The following is a 19,909-nucleotide window of genomic DNA, read 5'->3' as shown; positions in this document are numbered from 1 at the left end:
TTTCATACCCAGGTGATCCCTAATTCCTCCCAAAGATGTCATTCCCTTCATATGCTCTAAAGAGTTTTTGACTTCCTCAAACTCTTCCTGAGCTTCACTGAAAGCCTTTGTTGCCTCAAACAGGGCAGTGCCCTGGAGATGCCCTCTAGAATCACAGGAGCCAAGTCACCCACACCCCTGCAGAAAATCCCACATGGAAAACATACTCTGAAAAGGCATTTCTACCATGCCCTGGCACACATGGACATTTCATTGCCTGGGAGAGTGTTTGAGATGATTACTGCTGGGGTTTTTTTATTGCCAAGGACTGTTTCTTCCAGCAAAAAAAAAAAAAAAAAAAACCTGCCCTGAAACAGATCATTGCTCCCAGCTCGGAAAGAACTGAGTGTGTGGATTGTGCTCATAAGGAGTGACCTGGCTGCATCTTTGGGCTGACATCCTTTCCAATCTCCAATGCTCAGTTTTCCCCTTCCTCTGTGAAAATGGAAACAGCAGCATCAGCTGTGGCTGGAAAGGGCTTTTGAAATCCACAGGTGAGAAGTGTAGGTAAGACAGCGCTGCACCCTTCTAGAAATGGGGGGAGAGGGAAAGGCAGCAGAGGGGGGAAAAACCCCACGTAATAAATAATACTCTACAAATTACATAAAATTAACACATTAAAAAACCAATCCTCCAAGAAGCAGCTGCTTCATTCTTTGCTGTTGATAGGATCAATATAAGAGAGGAAATTACCACCTCGTGCTCTGCAACACATCACACCGACTTTCCTTTACAGACCCTAATGCTCCTGATTGCAGTGTCAATTTAAAATTTACCATAAAATGCAGAATCTCATAAACTTTACAACCTCAATCACACTCAGCCAGTGTTTTCACCCAAATCACACGCACAGGCCCCCGCCTTGCTCTCCAAGGCAGACACACATCAACGTGCTGCTGACAGCAGATGGGAGAGCAGAGCAGGGCACCACAGCTGGGATCTGCCTGTCTTGAGTAGCCTGGATGCAAAGAGAAGGAATCAGGTTGGAAAACAAGATGGAAAACATACCCTCAGATCTCTGTGAGACAGCTCATCCCACATCCAGCAGGATGAAGGGTAGCCATAACCACGATTTATGATGAAGGTGCTGAGGCCCTGGCCCAGGGTGCCCAGAGCAGCTGTGGCTGCCCCTGGATCCCTGGAATGTCCCAGGCCAGGCTGGATGGGGCTTGGAGCAGCCTGGGACAGTGGAAGGTGTCCCTGCCCATGGCAGAGGGATAGAACCACATAGGTCCCTTCCAACCCAAACCAAACTATGATTATATAACCAAATACAACATGTCCTCAGGTGCAGCAGCTGTGGCGCCCTGAACCCGCTGCTGTCGAGGTGCTACCATCACCCCACAATGCTGAGCCAACCCTCTTACACTGGGACATGCTCAAAACATAGCTGTTTCATGCCCTTTTGCAGGGTCTGACGGAATACCCTGAGCCATTTCCCTAATCCTGGGTGCCCTTCAGAAATTCAAGCTCATGCAGCTCCTACAGAGAAGCTGGTGTGAGTTTTTAACGCAGGGAAGGAGCACACAGCTATGCCATGCCATGAGATGACCACTTGCTTCTGCAGCATGGGTTGCACTCAAGGGTTGACAAGGGAAAAACTAATTAGGTTCCTAATTTTGCTTCCTACATAAATCTAAGTCCTTTTGCTGTTGTCACTGTGACAGAAAACCCATTTCTCTGCAGGGCACAAAGGATTTTGGATGAAGCATAAGAAAAAGATGCATATTTCAAGTTGCCCTTCCCCAGGAGCCATAAAACCCTGCTCAGTGTCTGCAGTTTGCATGTACCCTGTAAGCTCTGGCTTAAAATTCTCCCTCAGCTCAAAAATTACGGGATATATTTGGGGGGAAAAGTAATTTTTGCAATCAGCTGCTTGCCTTTGACTGACAAAGTGTGATCAGACAGATGCTTAAAGATACAGCAAGGGTTAAACCTTGGGAGAGGACAGGCAGGACTTGGGGATGAAGTAGTTGATCAAAGGGTGGCTCAGAAGTTATTTTAAAATAAACCAGAAAGTAGAACTTCCCAGCGGTTGCCGCTGTAATTACAATGCAGACAACGGAGCCGTGGTGCTGTTAAGGTTACTGGATTTTCCTAGCAGCTGTGTTTAATTTACTTAAAACATGCAAAGCCATCAGGTCAGATCCCATTAGCAGAATCTCTCCAGAGCGCTGCAAGAGCCTGGCCAGCCCAGCAGCAGAGAAATGCTGAGGGCACAACACAAGTGTAAAATACCCCTGGAGAAGTAAGACATCAGTGTGGTGCACTGTCCTCCTCCTTGGCTGCAGCAGAAGCTGGGTGCTTCCTGCTCATCCAAGACCTGTCCCCCTGTCCTTCACTCCCATCACAAGCCATCTATTGCCCATCTATCTTCTCCTAATTTCGCCAGAAACAGAAATCCACGCAAATACCTTGACTGGCCGTGATGGAGAAGGATCTGGGATCAAGCATTTAGGGAAGTCCCTCGAGTGTGTGTTTGCTACAACCAGGTTGTCTGGGTGTCCTACAACTGCACAGTGTCTCACCTGGATCCCTCTACTCCCCAAGCATCCCCCTGGCTTCCATGCTCCATTACAGAGAAGACCCACATGTCCCGAGTCACGCTCAGAGTCCATCTCAGAGATGGGAGCTTGGTGGATTTGTGAGTCAGGATTCCCCCCCCGGAGCTTTGTTCACACATACATAATTCAGGACCACACAATTCATCAGGAGTTTTTCCAAAACACGGCTACAAAAATTACAATGTTCTTGTCAGGAAAAAAAACCTTCTAGAGATACTTTTCTGTTTCATTTTTGTTGTTGTTTTTTGTTCTTTTAACACTGGCTCAGCCTTCTCTCCGCCGAACGGAATATCAGGATTTCATCCACTGTTTGTGGCCCCTGTCAGCTCAATTCTCTTTCTAAAATTAGCATCCTGAGAGATGTAATTGCCAGAACAGGAGGTGTTAGGTCACTTTTCGGTCCCTGCACATCAGGCTAAGTGCTTCTGCTGCCACCTACAACCACCTCAGAGTCTGAACCTCAAACGTGTCCTGCTCCACTGAGCCCAGCAGAGTGATGCAGCTTTAATGAGTGCTGATGCCAAAAAAAAAAGAGAACTGAAGACAAGGATAGATAACACACCACAGGCTCCCATCTGCACATGACCCCCATATATAGTCATTGCTACAGAGAATGAGCAAATAAAGTAAAATTAAATACTAGAAAATACAAGAAAAGGTATTTCCCACATAAGCTTTGACTGCCCCATCCCTGGAAATGTCCAAGGCCAGGCTGGGTGGGGTTTGGAGCAACCTGGGATAGTAGGTGTCCTGCCCATGGCAGGGGGGTGGAAGTAGAAGATCTTTAAGGTCTTTCCCATCCCAAACCATTCTGTGATTCTATGTCTCTAGTATAGAATAGAACAAAGCAAAAATAAAATAATAAAATAATAAAATAAAATATTAAAAATTTTAAAAATAAAATAAAATATTAAAAAATGCAAAATATTAAAAAATCCTAAGCAAAACACCACAAACAGTAAGAAGAAATGTGAAGGGATGGGTTTGTTTATGGGAAATCTGAAAAAACATCTGACCAAGCTGCATGACCCTCATTGCCACCAAAACCCCTCCTGAAATCAGCATCTCCTGCCACCGTGTGCAAGAAACCCCAGCCTGGCCCTGGAATCCTTGGAGCAGTTTAAGATTATTCTTCCAACATAAAACTCCAACATAAACTCATCCTTCATGTCTTAGAGAGGTGTGAGACTTATTTGCATAATAAATGACAAGGCAGGAATATAGATTTGTGTCAGATCGCCCTCCCTTCCCTTTGAAAGAAATCTATTTATTCTGACTGAATCGTCTCTTCTCCAAATAAATGGTGTTTGTAGTCAGTTTAGCTGGCACAATACGCATTCTTTTGCATGCCTGTAATGAATTTTCACAGCCAGAGCCCTAATCCAGTCTAGTCATGGAGGGTTTATCACGACCTCTTATTTTATTTCTACCAGTAAATGGGAATTGCTTTCCTTATCGCTATCTAGAAGCACCTGAGTGATTTTTGCTTCATATTTCCTATCCCGCTGGAATTCAGGATGCAGCGTTATCTGATGCTGTACAATTGTCACTCATGTTAGCTGCCTTTTCATTTTAATTTGCTGGATTTATTGCTCTTTTCTTTTTTTTTTTTTCTTTTCCCTGGGAGATTTTACTTCAGATCTGAGTCCCTCCTTGCTCTTTTCCATCCTCCTGGTCAGATTTCTTGGGTGATCCTCAGGAAGGCAGGATCAAGGCTTGTCTTGCCTCACCTGCCTGATGCCTTGGAGCAGCCTGGGATGGTGGAAGGTTTCTCTGCCCATGGCAGGGGGTGGAAGAGATCAGCTCTGAGGTCCCTTCCAACCCACCCCGTCCTGTGATGCCTTCCCTTGGCAGAGCACTGAACCCCTGGGCTTGCCCCAGTCCATCCACAAAACTATGCAGTGACAAGCAGGAATTTCCTCTGGCTTTGATTCCAAACAAATCCATGAGAGCAAGGGCTTGCCAACGTGATCCCTATGGCTGCTGCAAGCACGGAGCAGGTACCCAGCTCAGAGCTCCAGGAAACTGGACCTGCTGCTGCTGGAAAGACTTGAGAAGACCTGTAAATCCTGCAGACAACACTGTGATGGATCCGTAGTGGCAAGACATTAACCTTCATTCTTGAGGAGACACCCAAATGATAACACCTGTAGCCATGCCACTCCAGAGTTATCAGTCTTGTCACTGGTGAAGATAAATCTATCTGACCTGAGCCATCATCCCACGCCACTCTGGCTTCCTTGCTCAAAATCCTCGTAGATACCAGCAGGGATCAGGAAAATCACACCTAATAATCAATTGAGAGTGTGCAACTATGCTCACACGGAAACAATTCCTTTCAGTATGTTAAAATAATTCTGCAGAGGAAGGGAAGAACACGGTAGGCTTGAAAGCTGGTCTGCAGGGAAAGTGCTACATGTCAGTGACAACTGTGGAAGGACAGAAAACAGCTACCAAAGCCTCAAGGAGCTGTCACGCACAGGAAAATGTAAGTTAATTAAAGCCACTTAAACAAATACATCTGGGACGGGGGCATGGGAGGTAGGGAGGCAGAGTGAAGTGATATTAAAAGCTCAGACACATGGTGAATCCCAGACAGGAGGCAAGGAAATCTATCTGGCAGAATCCATATGAGCCCCTTGCCCTGGAGCTGTGCCAGAGGGGGCAGTGAGAGCCCCCTCTGCCCCAGGGCTGTGGCTCAGCTTTGGGCACAGCACTGTCCCACAGCCCCATAGGGAGGCACAGGCTCACTAGATCCACCCCTCCTCTGGGAAACAGCACCCAGGCTCCACTGATCTCTCCTGGACCAAACAGTGACAGCTTGGAATTAAAAATCCAACATTCCCCTTCCTAACATCTTCCCTCCTGTCCTTACCACAACATTCAGCTGAAATGAGAACCATGGGCAAAGCATCCCTCTGGAGAAGTGTAAGGATGTAAATCCACCTCAAACGCACCACCAAGACCAGCATCAACTCCACCTTCCCCTGCTCCTTCTCTGAGCACAGTCTCTCCTGAGCCCCCAGAGCTGATCTGCCTCTGATTACACTCAGAAGATGATGAGCACAGGTTGCTTACACCAGCCCTGCTGATATAAAACCACAAAAAGAAATATTTGGATGGGCGCTGTGTATTTTTTTTTTTTTAATTGCAATCAGCTCCCTGAGAAACTAAAAATGTTGGTTCCTTTTATATTCCTTTGGGCATTGATTCAGAGGTGGAAACAGAACACCTACACGAGGCTGGGTCATGATGGAGATGGTGAGCTGGCCTCTTGAGATATTCCTGCCTGGGAAGCAGGGCTGGCCAGCCTCAGCACGAGGCTAACAGGAAGGGAAACAGGAAAGCAAATCCATCTGCACACCATCAAGCCCCTGCTGCAGGATGACAGCCTGCAAGACTGCTGTCTGCATGAGGAAGCCTTGCCATGGCATCAGCCCGACCCAGTTGGAGTGCACAGAAACACAGATGGAGTGAGGAGGATCCAGGCTTCCAAAGCAGCTCAGCTTCCCACCCTCCCTTGACTGCTGGGATGGGGGTGATGCAGCAAACACCAACCCATGTGCTCCTCCAGGAAAGCTGTGAAGCTGCTGGAATCTGGTGGTCTTGGCTAGCAGGGAGCTGAAGGAAGGAGTTACTGAAGGACCTGGGTCACACGGGACAAGGTCTGAGATCTCGTTCACCCCTCAGCATATTTCCTAACTCCAAACCAGGCTTATCTACAGATTTTCTATTGCAACCCTGGGTGAGATTAACTTGTTAGAAGTCCCATGGCTCCAGGGACACCTCAGAGCCCCTGCCAGGGCCTCCAGGGGCTCCAGCAGAGCTGCACAGGGACTGGGGACAAGGCCTGCAGGGACAGCACCCAGGCAATGGCTCCCACTGCCAGAGGGCAGGCACAGATTTTGGGCTCTTGGCAATTAGGAATTGCTGGCTGGGAGGGTGGGCAGGCCCCGGCCCAGGGTGCCCAGAGCAGCTGTGGCTGCCCCTGGATCCCTGGCAGTGTCCCAGGCCAGGCTGGATGGGGCTTGGAGCAGCCTGGGACAGTGGAAGGTGTCCCTGCCCATGGAGAGGGTGGGACTGGATGAGCTTTAAGGGCCCTTCAACACAAACCATTCTGTGATTCTAGGGCTCTGCAGACAGCATTAGAGCCTTGTCTAATGCAGCCCAGGACCACAGCCCCCTCTCTGCCTGCAGCTCGGGGCAGGCAGCCAAGGCCCCCCACCCATGCCCCAAACCCCTTCCCTCCCCAGGGTGACTTCCTTAACACAGCCCAGCTGACTGCCCCCACCCAACAAGGGCTGACAGATTTGTGCTGTCTCCTTAGGGTGGGGTAGGTACATTTATTTCCTCTTTGGAAAAAAAAAAAGGAAAGAAAAAAGGAAAAAAAAATATGCAATTAACCTTTTCCTCTCCTCGCAACTGGCAAGAAACTTCCCTGCCACAGGAATAGTTTGAGGACTAAGATATCTGTTCCCACAGCTGCACCAATGCTATTCTGGCTTAGCTAAAATTAAAGAGCTGGAGTTGTACGTGGGCCTTCATGAAACTGTCATGGGGACCACAAGATTAGAGGGCCAGATGGTGACCTGGGAGGCCGAGGGCTATTCTCAGCTGCACCAAGGGATCCTCATGTGTGTCAGAATGTGTCTCTCCACCCCTCTTAAATAAGAATCCTGAAATGGTTTGCATTGAGGGGACCTTAATATCCAGTTCCAACCCCTTGCCAGGGCCAGGGAGACTTTGCACTATCCCGGGTTGCTCCAAGCCCTGTCCAAACTGGCTCTGGACACTTCCAGGGACCCAGGGGCAGCCACAGCTGCTCTGGGCTCCCTGTGCCAGGGGCTCACCACCATCATCATACTTTCTCTATCACACAAAGTCTGAATCTCCCTGCTTTTAATTTAAAACCATCAACACTTGCCCTCTCACTACAGACCCTACTAAAAACTCTGTCTACATCTTTCTTCTATGCCCCCTTTAAGAAATATCTTGCCTGGTCACCTGCAGCACTCATCCAAACACTAGCCAGAGATCCAACAGCACTAAAAACCCTGGAAAGCACAGGACAGCCCCAACATGCCAGCCACCATCCATCCCCTCTCCCACTATGAGCAGTCCTCTGCCAACAACTGTGCTAGCTATTGTTGGCCACATAAAGCCCAGTCCAGTGGCCCTGCTGTCAGCATGCAGCTCATTACTTGGCCAAGGGCTTTGAAATGCTTGGAATATGAAAGGTGCTCCATCAGATCAGATTCAGCTTCGTTTGCTATCACAATGCACTGCATTTCTTTTGTCTGCGACTTTTGATGATGCGCAATTGTTCCCCTCAGTCAGTATTTCGGAGTCATTAGCTGGAATTAGTAAAGTTCCCGCTGCTGGACTTTTCCAAGGCTCTGTTCTCGGGCTACAAAGAGTCGATGAGGAGTTGTCCTGCTTTCACTGAGCTGGAGGCACAGCGGGGAGTGTGCTGGGGGGAGCAGGCAGTCTGCTCAACTCCACTTTTCCCCTGCAGGCACCGGGAAATGCACGTGCAGGGAAGATGCTGTGGGTGGTCACAACAGGGCTGGTGCTTCCCACACAGCAGGGAACCTGAGACCCTTTCCATTTGGTACCTCTGCTGGGACCAGGGGAAGAGGTAGACCTAATTGTGTCCATATTTAGGCAGCACATCCCACAAAGTTCGGGTTTCTATCCCAGAAATCCCCCACTCCAAATCTAAAGGCATCAGCCCTGAAGAAGTCATGTTTCTCTGGATGAAGGGATCTCTACTTGAGATAGAGACATCTTCCTCAGTGAAAACACCTGGATGTGCCTGACCTCGTCCTCCAATCTCTTGCTCGTGTTACACCCTTCCAGCTATACCAGAAGGGCTTTAGTACCAAGGCCCTTTCTCCTGAAGGAATTTATATATAGAGCATCCACCTCTCTGGGAAATCTGTGCCAGGGCCTCACCCCCTTTATCACAAAAAATGTCTTCCTTCTATCTAGTCTGGATCTCTCCTTCTGCTGTAAAACTATTCCCTTTTGTCCTGTCCCTCCATGCCTTGTCCCCGGTCCCTTTGCAGCTCTCCTGGAGCCCCTGGAGGCCCTGGCAGGGGCTCTGAGGTGTCCCTGGAGCCTTCTCTTGTGCAGGATGAACACCCCAAGCTCTCCTGGTCTGTCCTCTGATGAATTTTGGATTTGTTTCTGATAGAGGATTCGTTCCTATTCATGCCTGAGGAGGTCCAGCAGAAAAACAAAGTGATGAAGCTCCATGGGCTGTGCCCACCTGATGTCACTGTCTGGACCCAAGGGCACAGCTCACGTCTGGGGACCAGAGCAGCTCCAACTCACACCCACCCCCACTTGTGGGTGGAAATTCCAACCTAAATTCCAAATTCCAGCCACCCCACCACCTTTTCTGGATGCAGTGTGGGTGTTTGGCCACTACAACCCAGAAACAAAACTAGGAGCAAACCAAACTTACGGAGACACGCTGGTGGAGAAGAGCTCAGCACTGAACCCAGCTCCTTTAGCAGCTGGTCAGCTTTCACATGGGACTGCACTTCCATCCCCTCAGGATTTCCCTGAAATTCACCTCATAGATCATCCCACCCAGCACTCACAACAGCATTTCCACTGGGACACGACCAAATGCAGACAATTCACACCTCTCACCTTACATTTTTAAAGTAACAGTCTACAATAAAGCAGCCTGCCCAGATTCCAGCCTAATCTAAAAACAACTCTCTGGCTTCTAATTTTAGCACTAATCTTCCTTTGCTATGGTTGTGTGATTTCTAATTATTTTATCCCCAAGCCCTGCTTTGATGGATAGTTGTACCTTTTCCAATGCCAAATGACTTGTAAAGTGCCTTTAAAAAAAAACGCTGATCATTTCAGGTTCATTTCCAGCTCCTACACAAATAACATTCTCATATATGGCTTCACCGCAGAAATACTATTATTATTATTATTATTATTATTATTATTATTATTATTATTATTATTATTATTATTATTATTATTATATTAAAATAATAGTAATAAAAGCAATACAATTTTAAAAGGAGAGCTCCATTCCTTAGGATGATCCCAATCTGCTCCTGCAAACACTGTGTTTTCTCTTAAAAGCTGATAAAGACCAAAAAAAATCTGTTATTGAGATACAGATCTCTTAACAACTCGGTGCCTTGGCTTGGCATGGCTCCCAGAACACTTTGCCTTCATCTATCCCTATTTTCAGGCTACAACTCAGGGAAGAGCAATTGGCCACACCAAAACCTCAGGGGGGGGACTTTGCAAGGGGTGATGCGCAGCGGTGGCAGAGACACATTTGCCTTGATGCTCCCCTGAAGTATTGCCTATCCAAAACTGCTGAATTTAGAGCAGCAAACACCAGCCCTCAGCTGAAGATGTGTTGCAGGGGCTTAGGATGAGCCTCCAGCCCACAGACTGGTGTTGTTTCACCTTCCACGCTCACCTGAAGCAACCTCTTGACCCTCCTGATTGCTGACCTAGATCAAATCTGAAACCAATTCTTGCACAAAAATTTACTGGGCAGGGGATGCTGCCTGAGGACTGTTTCAGGATGCTGAGGCAGCTGCCTGCCTGTGGCATGTCCCAGTAGGACCTGCTGCCACCAGCAGCCAGCACCTGAGCAGGGGACACAGGCACAGGGCTGGTGGATGTTTGTGGGGTTATTTCCTTCCCCAGGATTTATACTGAGTTCTGGTTAATTGGAAAACATCCACTTGACCTGTGATGATTTTCTTTTAGTTATTCTCCAAGCTTTGACAGCAGCAGTTTAAACACAAAGTACGTGACTTTTGGCACCAAGGGAGCACCCCATTCCCACAAATTCTGTGTGGATACGGTAAAATATCCCACTGCAGCCCTGATGCTGAATGTATTCCTTCTTTCTCATTCTTCATTTTCCTCTCTTTCACTTTCTGAGCCTGTTTCATGACCTGTGTATTCTCCCTCCCCACTGGAAACATGAGCTTAGCTCCCCAATGCAATATTCAAGGGAGGAGGACATGGGATGTGGTGTTCTAATTCCCTGCACAGAGGATTTGAAATGGAGACTGTCAAAACAGGAAACAACCCAGTCAATGTCCTCCTGCCTGAGACCTGAAAGTGTCACCACACAGAGCTGCAAGGGATGGAGAAAAGCCCTCTGCTCCTGCATGGACAGAGGATGCCCTGGGACAGGGGGCAGCAAGACCCTCATGCCCCTCTGATCTGAGAGCTGGGCTTGAGCCTCTGCTGAAATCAGTGTGGAGCTGGTTCTTATTGACTCGGGGAAAAACTCAGCAAATCAGGTTAAAAATTATAACCCTCTATTGACTGCTACTTCTATCAGCGTGGAGAATTTTGTATGGAATGTCATCTCACTCAGGAAGTCAATCCTACAGGAAATCTTTCATCCTTAGTGCTTTGGAGTAACATCCACAGCATCCTGCTTCCTTCTTGCTCCCGTTAAAACACACCCCTGAGATCCTCACCTCTCCAGCTGGTGCTCTGTGTTTGAGCTGGCCTTGCTGGGATAAAAGCACAAATCTTGGGTCTAATCCTGCCCATACCCCCCACAGGCAAAGCACCATCTTCATCTCCATGAAGATGCAGAGCAGGACAATGCCAGGCCCCAGGCTCTTCCATTTCCATCTATCCACCTTGGAGGAAGGATTTAAAGATCCTCAGAGGCACAACAGTGAGGTCAGGTCTGGAGGAGAATGAAGCTACTGTAAACCCAGACAAATAAGATGCTGAGTTTATTTTAAAAAGAAGGCTCCTCCAGCTGTAGGTTTTGAGCAATTCTTAAAAGCCTGATCTGAACAAGCATCCTTGCCAAAAAATATTGGTATTTTAAGCCTTTGACTGCTTTTGATGGTAGCAAACACCTTTTTTTGGTATTGATTCCTTGCTTTTACAGTTCTCTGCAAGTTAACTTCAGGAGAACTTCCCAAGCACCACAGCTGGTGACCATTACCAGAATGGTGATCCAGCAATTCCAGGATGCCTCTCCCTTGGAAATATTCAAGATGGATGTGACTCTGAGGAACCTGGTCTAGATGAATATGTCCCAATACAAGTGGCTTGGATTAGATGGTCTTTAGGGCTCCTTCAACACAAATCATTCTATGATTTCCCCTCTGGAAGCAAGGCTGGTATTTTGCTTGATGTTTGAGGGATCAGAGGTTTTATTGTAGTGCCCAGCCACTGATCTAGAGTGACAACCTTCAGCAGGGAAAAAAAAATCCACAGGTTCATGGGACAAACAACTAGAAATGTCATTTCACATGGTCTGTGTAGCCCAGAACAGCAAATTTCCCCCATCATCCAGGCAAAGAATCAGAACAATTACCTAGAGCCTGATCCTGAAAGGTGCTGAGTGCAGTCAAGTGGTCTCCACTCATAGAGTTCAGTATCTCAGGGGCTCTCAGCAGGGTCAGTCTTGGAGCCTGGGCAAAACAAGATAGGTTGGTGTTAGTCCAGCTACTTGTAAATAAATCTACACAACCTAAAAAAAAAAACCCAACCCCAAACCATTCCAGCTCCACAAGCCAGCCACATTTTCCTGCACGGGGAATTAACTCAAGGGTCACACAGAGCATGGCTGAGGAGATCCTCCCCAACCCACAGGCCTTCTCTGCAGATCAGGATGGATGCCCGCAGCACACAGGAGAGAAATTACAGCGGGATGTGTCCACAGAGCCTCAACCCACATCCAGGAGCACCCACACCACATTCCTCAGGAGTGCTGCGCTACCCAAGCACACCTGGACACGTCACATTGCCACGCCATCCCAGGGCTCACACACCTTCCTGGCAGGAGACAAACCCAGGGCTGCCTCGCCAAGCCTACAGGCAGCAGCAAACCTGGAGGTAAGAGAAGTTAGCTGTGTTTCCAGGGAGGAGGATGAGGAACATTCCCCTCCCCGTGCTCCCCGGCCGTGCCAAGGGCAGGGTGAAGGGAGGGATGGGGACGGCGGGGACAGGATGACGGAATCCTCCTCCACGCAGCCCTTTGTTTTGGGAGCTCCCTTGGGATGCTCAGCTCAGGGTGGCCAAGTCCTCCTTCTTCCCCTACAAGGGGAACAGATGAGGGGAGGAAAACAATGCTCTCTCCTCAGCTGCCTAATGGAAGAACAAAAGCACAGCGATGCCTTCCAAAATTGTCTTTTGAGGAACAGACCATCGAGCCTGAAGGCCCAGTATTTCTGCTGTATTTATTTTTGAACTTCAGCCTCGCTGTGTCTTTCTGCCCTTCCTCTGAGCTCTTTGCAGGACCTGCCCAAAGCCTCTGGGGTCATGCAGGGCTTGCACAGACCTCAAATCCCATCAGGAATTCAACACCCAGCACCTGGTAGAGGTGACAAAAGCAAAGGTTCCTTCAGAGCAGACACACCTCAGCCATGGGGTAGAAGGGGCAAGGCCAGGTTGGAACAACCCAGTCAGGTGGAAGGTGCCCCTGGCCCATGGCAGGAGGTGGAATTGGATGGTTGAGAGGTGCCTTTCAGCCCAAACCATTCTGTGGCTCTATGACAGCCCTGTTTCAGCAGGATGCATTTGGCAGGAAGGGTCTGCCCCAGCCTGATCCCACTGAAAACCGGGACCAAACCCCACTTAAGCCAAAACCAGTACAAAAAGCACCTTTGATTGCTGAGCAGAGGTGGCTGCTAGGGAGCAGAAGGGGATTTCTGCTGTGCTGATTGCTCATGGAAAGTCCCTGACTGGCCCGCAACCGTGGAAAAAAGGGAAAATAGAACTTTAATACCAAGTTGGTGGCAGGCTGTCTATTTTTCTCTCCTGTGACTAGTTACCATGGATAGATTTCTGAGGTCGACCACACAATTGTTCACTGCACCGCTCCTATTAGACAGAGGATGAGCAAATCATCCCATTTGTACCGTACTTTAATTTCCAGAAATTCTTTGTTCGTTTGTTTGCTTAAATTATTTCTCTCATTTGAAGAAACAATGCAGTCTTACGAAGCGAGGGCCCAAATCTCCCGAGTCACCCTGCTGTGGTTCATTACTTCCACGCTAGTTAACAAGGCCAGTAATTTCCCTAAGGTTTAATAGAAAATCCTCTTTCCAGAACGCAGAGAGACAGGACATTTTAACAAACTCACTGTATCCCGGTTATGTCGTAGGTGAGTGATATCCTGAACGAGGCACAGGTCCTCCTATGGGTTAGCATAAAAAAGCAGGTAGCCTAAATGGAGTTTTTTTCACCCCAAATTACTCCCTCAGCTGGACAAGGGGACCAGGGGGCCCCTCGTGCCTTGCTCAGAGCATTAGCTGCAGCTGCACTGGCAAAGGGTTCCTGAAGCATCCCAGTCCTCATCCCAAAATAAAGAGTGGCTGAAGTAGATGACACTGGAGAGGCAGATCCAAGTGGTACCTGGTGGTGGAAGAGGTGGGCCTACAGCCCATTTCATTAATGATATGGATAGCAGAGCACACGAAATACCTGCCAATAACCTGCCCATAAACTGCCCTTCTCCCTGGCTTTGCCAACCTATTTCCATGATCAAATCACTAGAAAAAAACCCTAAAAGATGAAATAAATACAGGGAAAGAGTTTGTGAAAAAAAGGTAAATACATAAAACATATACACATATATATTGGAACAGCAGAATAATTTGGGTTGGAAGGGGCCTTTACACTAAAAAAAAATAAACTGAAGTATTTTTTTATGTATATGTATGTGTGTGTAAAACAGCCCAGTAAATCTCTATTGAGATGCACACGCAGGTGAAAAGCTGGCAGTGCTGCCTTCAGTCACGAGGGTATTTACTCCACAACAGCCTCTGCAGCTCCTTAATATTATTTATACAAACAGGATTTGTCAAGCAACAACTACAGATGTTTGCAGTGAGTCTTCCTGCTTATCTGCTGATAATACCGTGTGCCTGGGACAGCTGAACAAATCCTGCCACGTAAATAATAAAATACACGTCGGGGCTAATCAGAAAGAGGCGGTGAGGAATCTGGAGATTCCCACAGACTCCCTGCCGCGGGGAAGGAAACAAGAAAATGCCCTGACCTAAGCAGGGGTGAGTCTGGCATACCCACAGATCACAGGGAGATCACAGGAGCTGTTTGCAGATCACTTACGGAGCATGAATAATTCAGGCAGAAGCGGCTGGGAGTATGAGAACAGATAGATGGGAGCTCACTGCCGCTGCTTTGGCAGGTTTTATTTTATCCAGCAAGGCAAGGAAACCATGAGACCCAGAAAAAATCCTCTGCCTAGCTTTGCCAGTGTCGTGGCTTCACGACAATCTCGTGATACACGGCATTTTAGATCCCCAGCTGATGGTGAATGCCACCTCTCTTTCTCCTTGAGGCATTTTTGTGATTATCTGGCTGGACAGGTATGACAAAACAATGCTTATTTAAAAAAAAAAAAATAGCCCTTAGCACCGATCTGCACTCTACTGCATAATTACACAGCTCACAGAAACACAGAATGGAAGGGCCACAGGCAGGGACCCCTTCCACTGTCCCAGGCTGCTCCAAGCCCCATCCAGCCTGGCCTGGGACACTGCCAGGGATCCAGGGGCAGCCACAGCTGCTCTGGGCACCCTGGGCCAGGGCCTGCCCACCCTCCCAGCCAGCAATTCCTAATTGCCAAGAGCCCAAAATCTGTGCCTGCCCTCTGGCAGTGGGAGCCATTGCCTGGGTGCTGTCCCTGCAGGCCTTGTCCCCAGTCCCTGGGCAGCTCTGCTGGAGCCCCTGGAGGCCCTGGCAGGGGCTCTGAGGTGTCCCTGGAGCTTCTCTTGTGCAGCTCAACAGCCCCAGCTGTGCCAGGCTGGCTCCAGAGCAGAGGGGCTCCAGCCCTGGCAGCAGCTCCGTGGCCTCCTCTGGAGTTCAGCTCTGAAGGAGAAGGATGGAAAAAAGAAAACAATAAAAAAAGTATGGGGAAAAAAAAAAGGAGGGCTAAGGGATATTCCCTAATCCTTACTCCAAAAGGAAAACATAAGTAGGGTTGCTCCTGTTGGGATATATTAATAGTCCACACTGAACACATTACCAAGAGGACTGGAAGCCAGGAAGCAAATAAAAAAAGAAAAAAAATTTAAAAAGACACACAAGGAAAGGCAGAAGTGGTAAAGACAGATGGTAGAAGTTAAACACTGTTTTGCTGCAACCTGGAGAAATCCAAAATTCATTCTGCTGAAAGGACACTGCATTCTGTTTCGTGCCAAAGGGAAGAGCCTTGCTGTCAAGAATAGAGGGGCAGCTGCCCCACACAGGGTCAGAAATGGGAACCCAGCTCAGTGACCACCAGTGAGCCTGGGAACACCTCTGCCAAGAGAGCCAGAGGGGCCAAGGAGGGATTTGACAGACAGGACCCTGCCTTAGCAGGATTTCTGAATGTCCCCAATGGCAAGACATGCTGCAGTGCCAGTGATGTGCTCTGGGATTGGGGAATCCTCTGGGAATTCCTGCACTGCACCTACCTGTGCATGGCCCTGCCTCAATTCACCCCTCTGCCCTACTGCCAGCACTGGATTTGGCCCCAGAACTGCACACCAAGCTCCTCTACAGCCCAACTGCTGTGCTTGTACACCACGTCACAGTCCCCTCACACAAAAACCTATTTCTTGTTATCACACAAGATGTATCTGATTGAAGACTCACAGCAAAAGACATTCACCCAAGATCAAAACACAAAAATCCCAGTAAATCTGGCTCTCAGTGTGAGCCACGTGAGAAACATCCAGGCAGCCCCAAGTCAGGAGTGAAACTTGGTGCTACCAGCTAACAAATTTACACCTTAAATTTTCCTTCAACATAAAAATATTGGCTTTCCCCATGCTGTCTTCCATTCTTGAACTACTGAAACTTAATATTCTTAATTAAAAACTGAATTTAAACATACTTCAGCACCACTGCCAGTAGCATCTTTGGCTTAGAAAGCTCAGTTTGGAAATGCCATCTCTACGGTGTGTCTATGGCACAGGCTCCAGTGCCCACATCAAGAAAATTTCACTTCAGTCTTTAGCATAAACTGATATATCTGGTAGGAAACCTGTTTCTAGCCTTTACAGCTTGAGCACAGACCACATCTCTGCATTACCCCAAAATAATTACTTGGCCACACACCTCATTGGATCCTCAGGGCTTTGGGTTCTCCACCCTCGTGTTTACATTCCATGCAGAAAAATTAACTAATTAATATACGTCTGACAGATGTTCTTTGAAAGAGATATCATGCCTTCAAAACACAAGATGATGAAAGGAGCAATCGAGTAGATTAGACTGACCAGAAAAGCAAGGATTGTAGCATGACAGTGGAAAGCACAGCTTTAAGTCCTTCTCTTGATATTTATATGGTTTTATTTGCATATCAAACTATATGCCAATTAGCTGTATATAAATCCATGATGAAATTATGCTTTGCAGCTCTCCAAAGTGAAGAAAAGCCAGGGCTGGGCTGCATAATCACCCTTAACTCTGGCCCTGCAGGTGTTCCCACTCCAGCTCACTCCTAATGACCGTGTACTCCCAGTAACACAACCGTACAACGGGAATCTCCTGCAATCACACACATCTATATGCAACATTTCCATACATTGTAAGCTGCTTTGTGTATTCTTTCATTCTCCTCCAGCCAGTTACTCCTGGAGAAAAGAAGTCTGAGAGGGAACAGATCTTCTCTTCCCCCACAGCTCCCTGGCAGGAGGGTGCAGCCAGGCTGGGAATGGGCTCTGCTCCCAGAGAACAAGGGTCAGGATGAGAGGGAAAGGCCTCCAATTGCACCAGGGCAGATTTAGATGGGATACTGGGGGAAATTTCTTGGTGAAAAGCGTTGTCCAGCCCTGACACAGGCTGCTCATGGCACTGGTGGAGTCCCCATCCCTGGAGGGATTTAAAAGCTGTGTCGAGACACTGGTTAGGGATGGCCTTGGCAGAGCTGGGGGAATGGCAGGACTCGAAGATCTTTTTCCCATTGTAAAGGATTCTGATTCCATGATCTGCCTGCTGCCCCTTGTCTCAGACTGCAGGGCAAGTTTTGCCACTGTGGAGACTTTGTGTAACCCTGTAGGAAAGTAGGGATCCTGCCTGAAGAGCTGCAGGCAATCCTGGATGGAAACAATGCCAGAGATGTATGCTCTTGTTTTAAATATCAACTGGAACGTGGGGGTGCAGCAGCCTGGTCCTGGAGCACCACATAGCCAATTGTGCTCTGGAAGGGGTGTGCACTTGCAGTCAAACTGGCTGCCTTAACGAGGCCTTTGTGCTCTGCCAGGTATCTGCAGAAGGCATCATGCAAAGCTGGAGCCTGCGGGCCCATCTGCAGTCACAGCTCACACCAGCTCCAGCCAGCACTGCCTGTAAATCAGGCCATCCACCCTGCCCAGGCAGGCAGGGAAAGGCCTGGGGAGAAGGGATTTTGGACACCTTGCACTATCCCAGGTTGCTCCAAGCCCTGTCCAGACTCACCCTGGACACTTCCAGGGTTGGGGCATCCACCACTTCTCTGGGCAGCCTGTGCCAGGGCCTCACCATCCTCACAGCAAAAAGTTTCTTCCTGACATCTAGTCTGAATTCCTAGATTCTAGTCATCCCCTTCTTCAGTTTAAAACCATCACCCTTTGTTCCTACCTACTAAAAACTCTTTTTTTTTTTTTTTCTTGTATGCCTCCTTTAGGTATTGAAAGGCCACAATCAGTCCTCTGGAGAGACCTTGGAGCCTTCTCTTCTCCAGGCTGAACAATCCCACCTCTCCCAGACTGTCTGCACAGGAGAGCTGCTCCAGCCCTCTCAATGAGCCTGCACTGATTGGGATCATATTTTTGGGCTCAACTGCAGTAGCATGTTTGACTAATTTGAGTGACCAGGCACATATTCAGACATAAAACATTAACATGGGAGCAAATCAAAAGCAGTCTGGCTGTGCTCCCGCTCTGAATTCATTACATACATTGAAAAGTAAAAAGAATAAAAAAATTAATAATCATAAAAAAAGTTTTTATCTTTTCTAGAACGTATGAAAAGGTATAAATTCCTGACTGACTGCAGCACCTGGGCTGGCTGTGCTGGTAAATGGAACCAGCGTGCTTCGCTTCCCAGGCATCCCATTCACAAGGGAGAGAAGGAAACATTCAATTTTTCAATAGGAAATTTCATCGCTGGAAAACAATCCACCTTCCTTGACTCCAAGGAAGAGCCCAAGGGCGAGTTCTCTCCTCGACCACAGCTTCAGCTTTACTGCCAGCCGTGGCCAGAGCTGAGTGCTCACGCCATCCCAAGTCCATGAGACTGCCCTCAACACTTACAGCTCTTTTTGTTTTTTTTTTCCTCCTTCTAACATATTGTTTTTCTTTTCCTTTGGGATTGCTCAGAGGTCCAGTTTGCAACTTTTCTTTCCACAACCAAATGGGCTAAACAAGCCTGGATTTTGTCATGACAGTTTTCCTTAGATTTTTAGCTTTCCACCCAAGTGCAGACCTGGGACTTCATGGAAAGCACCCAGGTGTAGCTGTGGGACATGCTAACATCAAGGGGATATTTGTGGGACATTTGTGAGGCAGAGCACACTTTAAGTGGGTTTTTTTAATGAGGCTAGGACCCCCAAGCCATATGGGACTGAGCAAAAATCATGTTACACCAACAGCTTTTCTTTAATAGCATTTTTGAACTCGTTTTTCATTCCTAGAGCTGCTGTCTTAGCATGGAGTGGAATAAGGCTTCGAGGCCACAAAAACCCATCAGACACTCCAGCAGGACTCAAGAAAGCGAAGCAGCAGGCAAAGGGTCTGAGCAGAGTGGTGGCAGATTAAATGTAGCACCAGTCAATATAAAACAAATGCAAAAAAAAAAAAAAACCAACCAAACCCTGACAATGGTCCTTGTAAGAATTAAGTTTCACAATAAATAGACTCAGAAGAAACCATCCTGTCCTTCTGCATGCACAGCTCAAATTTAAAAATCAAAGTTTTTCTCCTCATTATTTATGTTCCCACCATAATAGCTAATTTATGCACTTACAGAAAAGCTGAATTATTAGTCTTCTTCACCTGCTTTCTGAGCCATCCCTGACTCCCTCCATCTTTGTACCTTTCACATCCAGGACCAAGAGGGCTGAGCAAGAAAAGTATGACAGGTAGTGCATGGAGGAGCTCCTCAAAAACACACCAAGCTCCATCCTCACACCTTTACTCTCCCTAAAATCTCTGGAAGAAGGTTGTCAACGAGCCATTCTTGACCAGTGAAGACAAACAGCCTTCTAATCCCCAATGCAGCACCGTTAGAGTACTTTTAGTTGTAATCTGGGTACTTTTAGCTGCCTTGAGCTGATCCCT

The 19,909-nt window shown here is 47.8% G+C and overlaps 1 protein-coding gene across 1 annotated transcript in view; it reads right to left on the bottom strand.

The window, feature by feature from the left end:
• ZBTB7C (zinc finger and BTB domain containing 7C) overlaps window positions 1-12,020 on the bottom strand; it is a 90,068-nt gene extending 78,048 nt beyond the window's left edge. Inside the window, exon 1 of the mRNA XM_036403310.1 lies at window positions 11,953-12,020. Within this exon, the coding sequence (XP_036259203.1) occupies window positions 11,953-12,004 (52 nt within the window). The 5' untranslated portion in view covers window positions 12,005-12,020. The remainder of the gene's footprint in view (window positions 1-11,952) is intronic.
• Between the last annotated feature and the right edge of the window lie 7,889 nt (window positions 12,021-19,909).

Source organism: Molothrus ater, chromosome Z (genome assembly GCF_012460135.2).
Source record: "Molothrus ater isolate BHLD 08-10-18 breed brown headed cowbird chromosome Z, BPBGC_Mater_1.1, whole genome shotgun sequence".
Lineage (NCBI taxonomy): Eukaryota > Metazoa > Chordata > Aves > Passeriformes > Icteridae > Molothrus > Molothrus ater.
The sequence above is the reverse complement of the archived record's forward strand: the minus strand, read 5'-3'. Positions and strand labels throughout refer to the sequence as shown.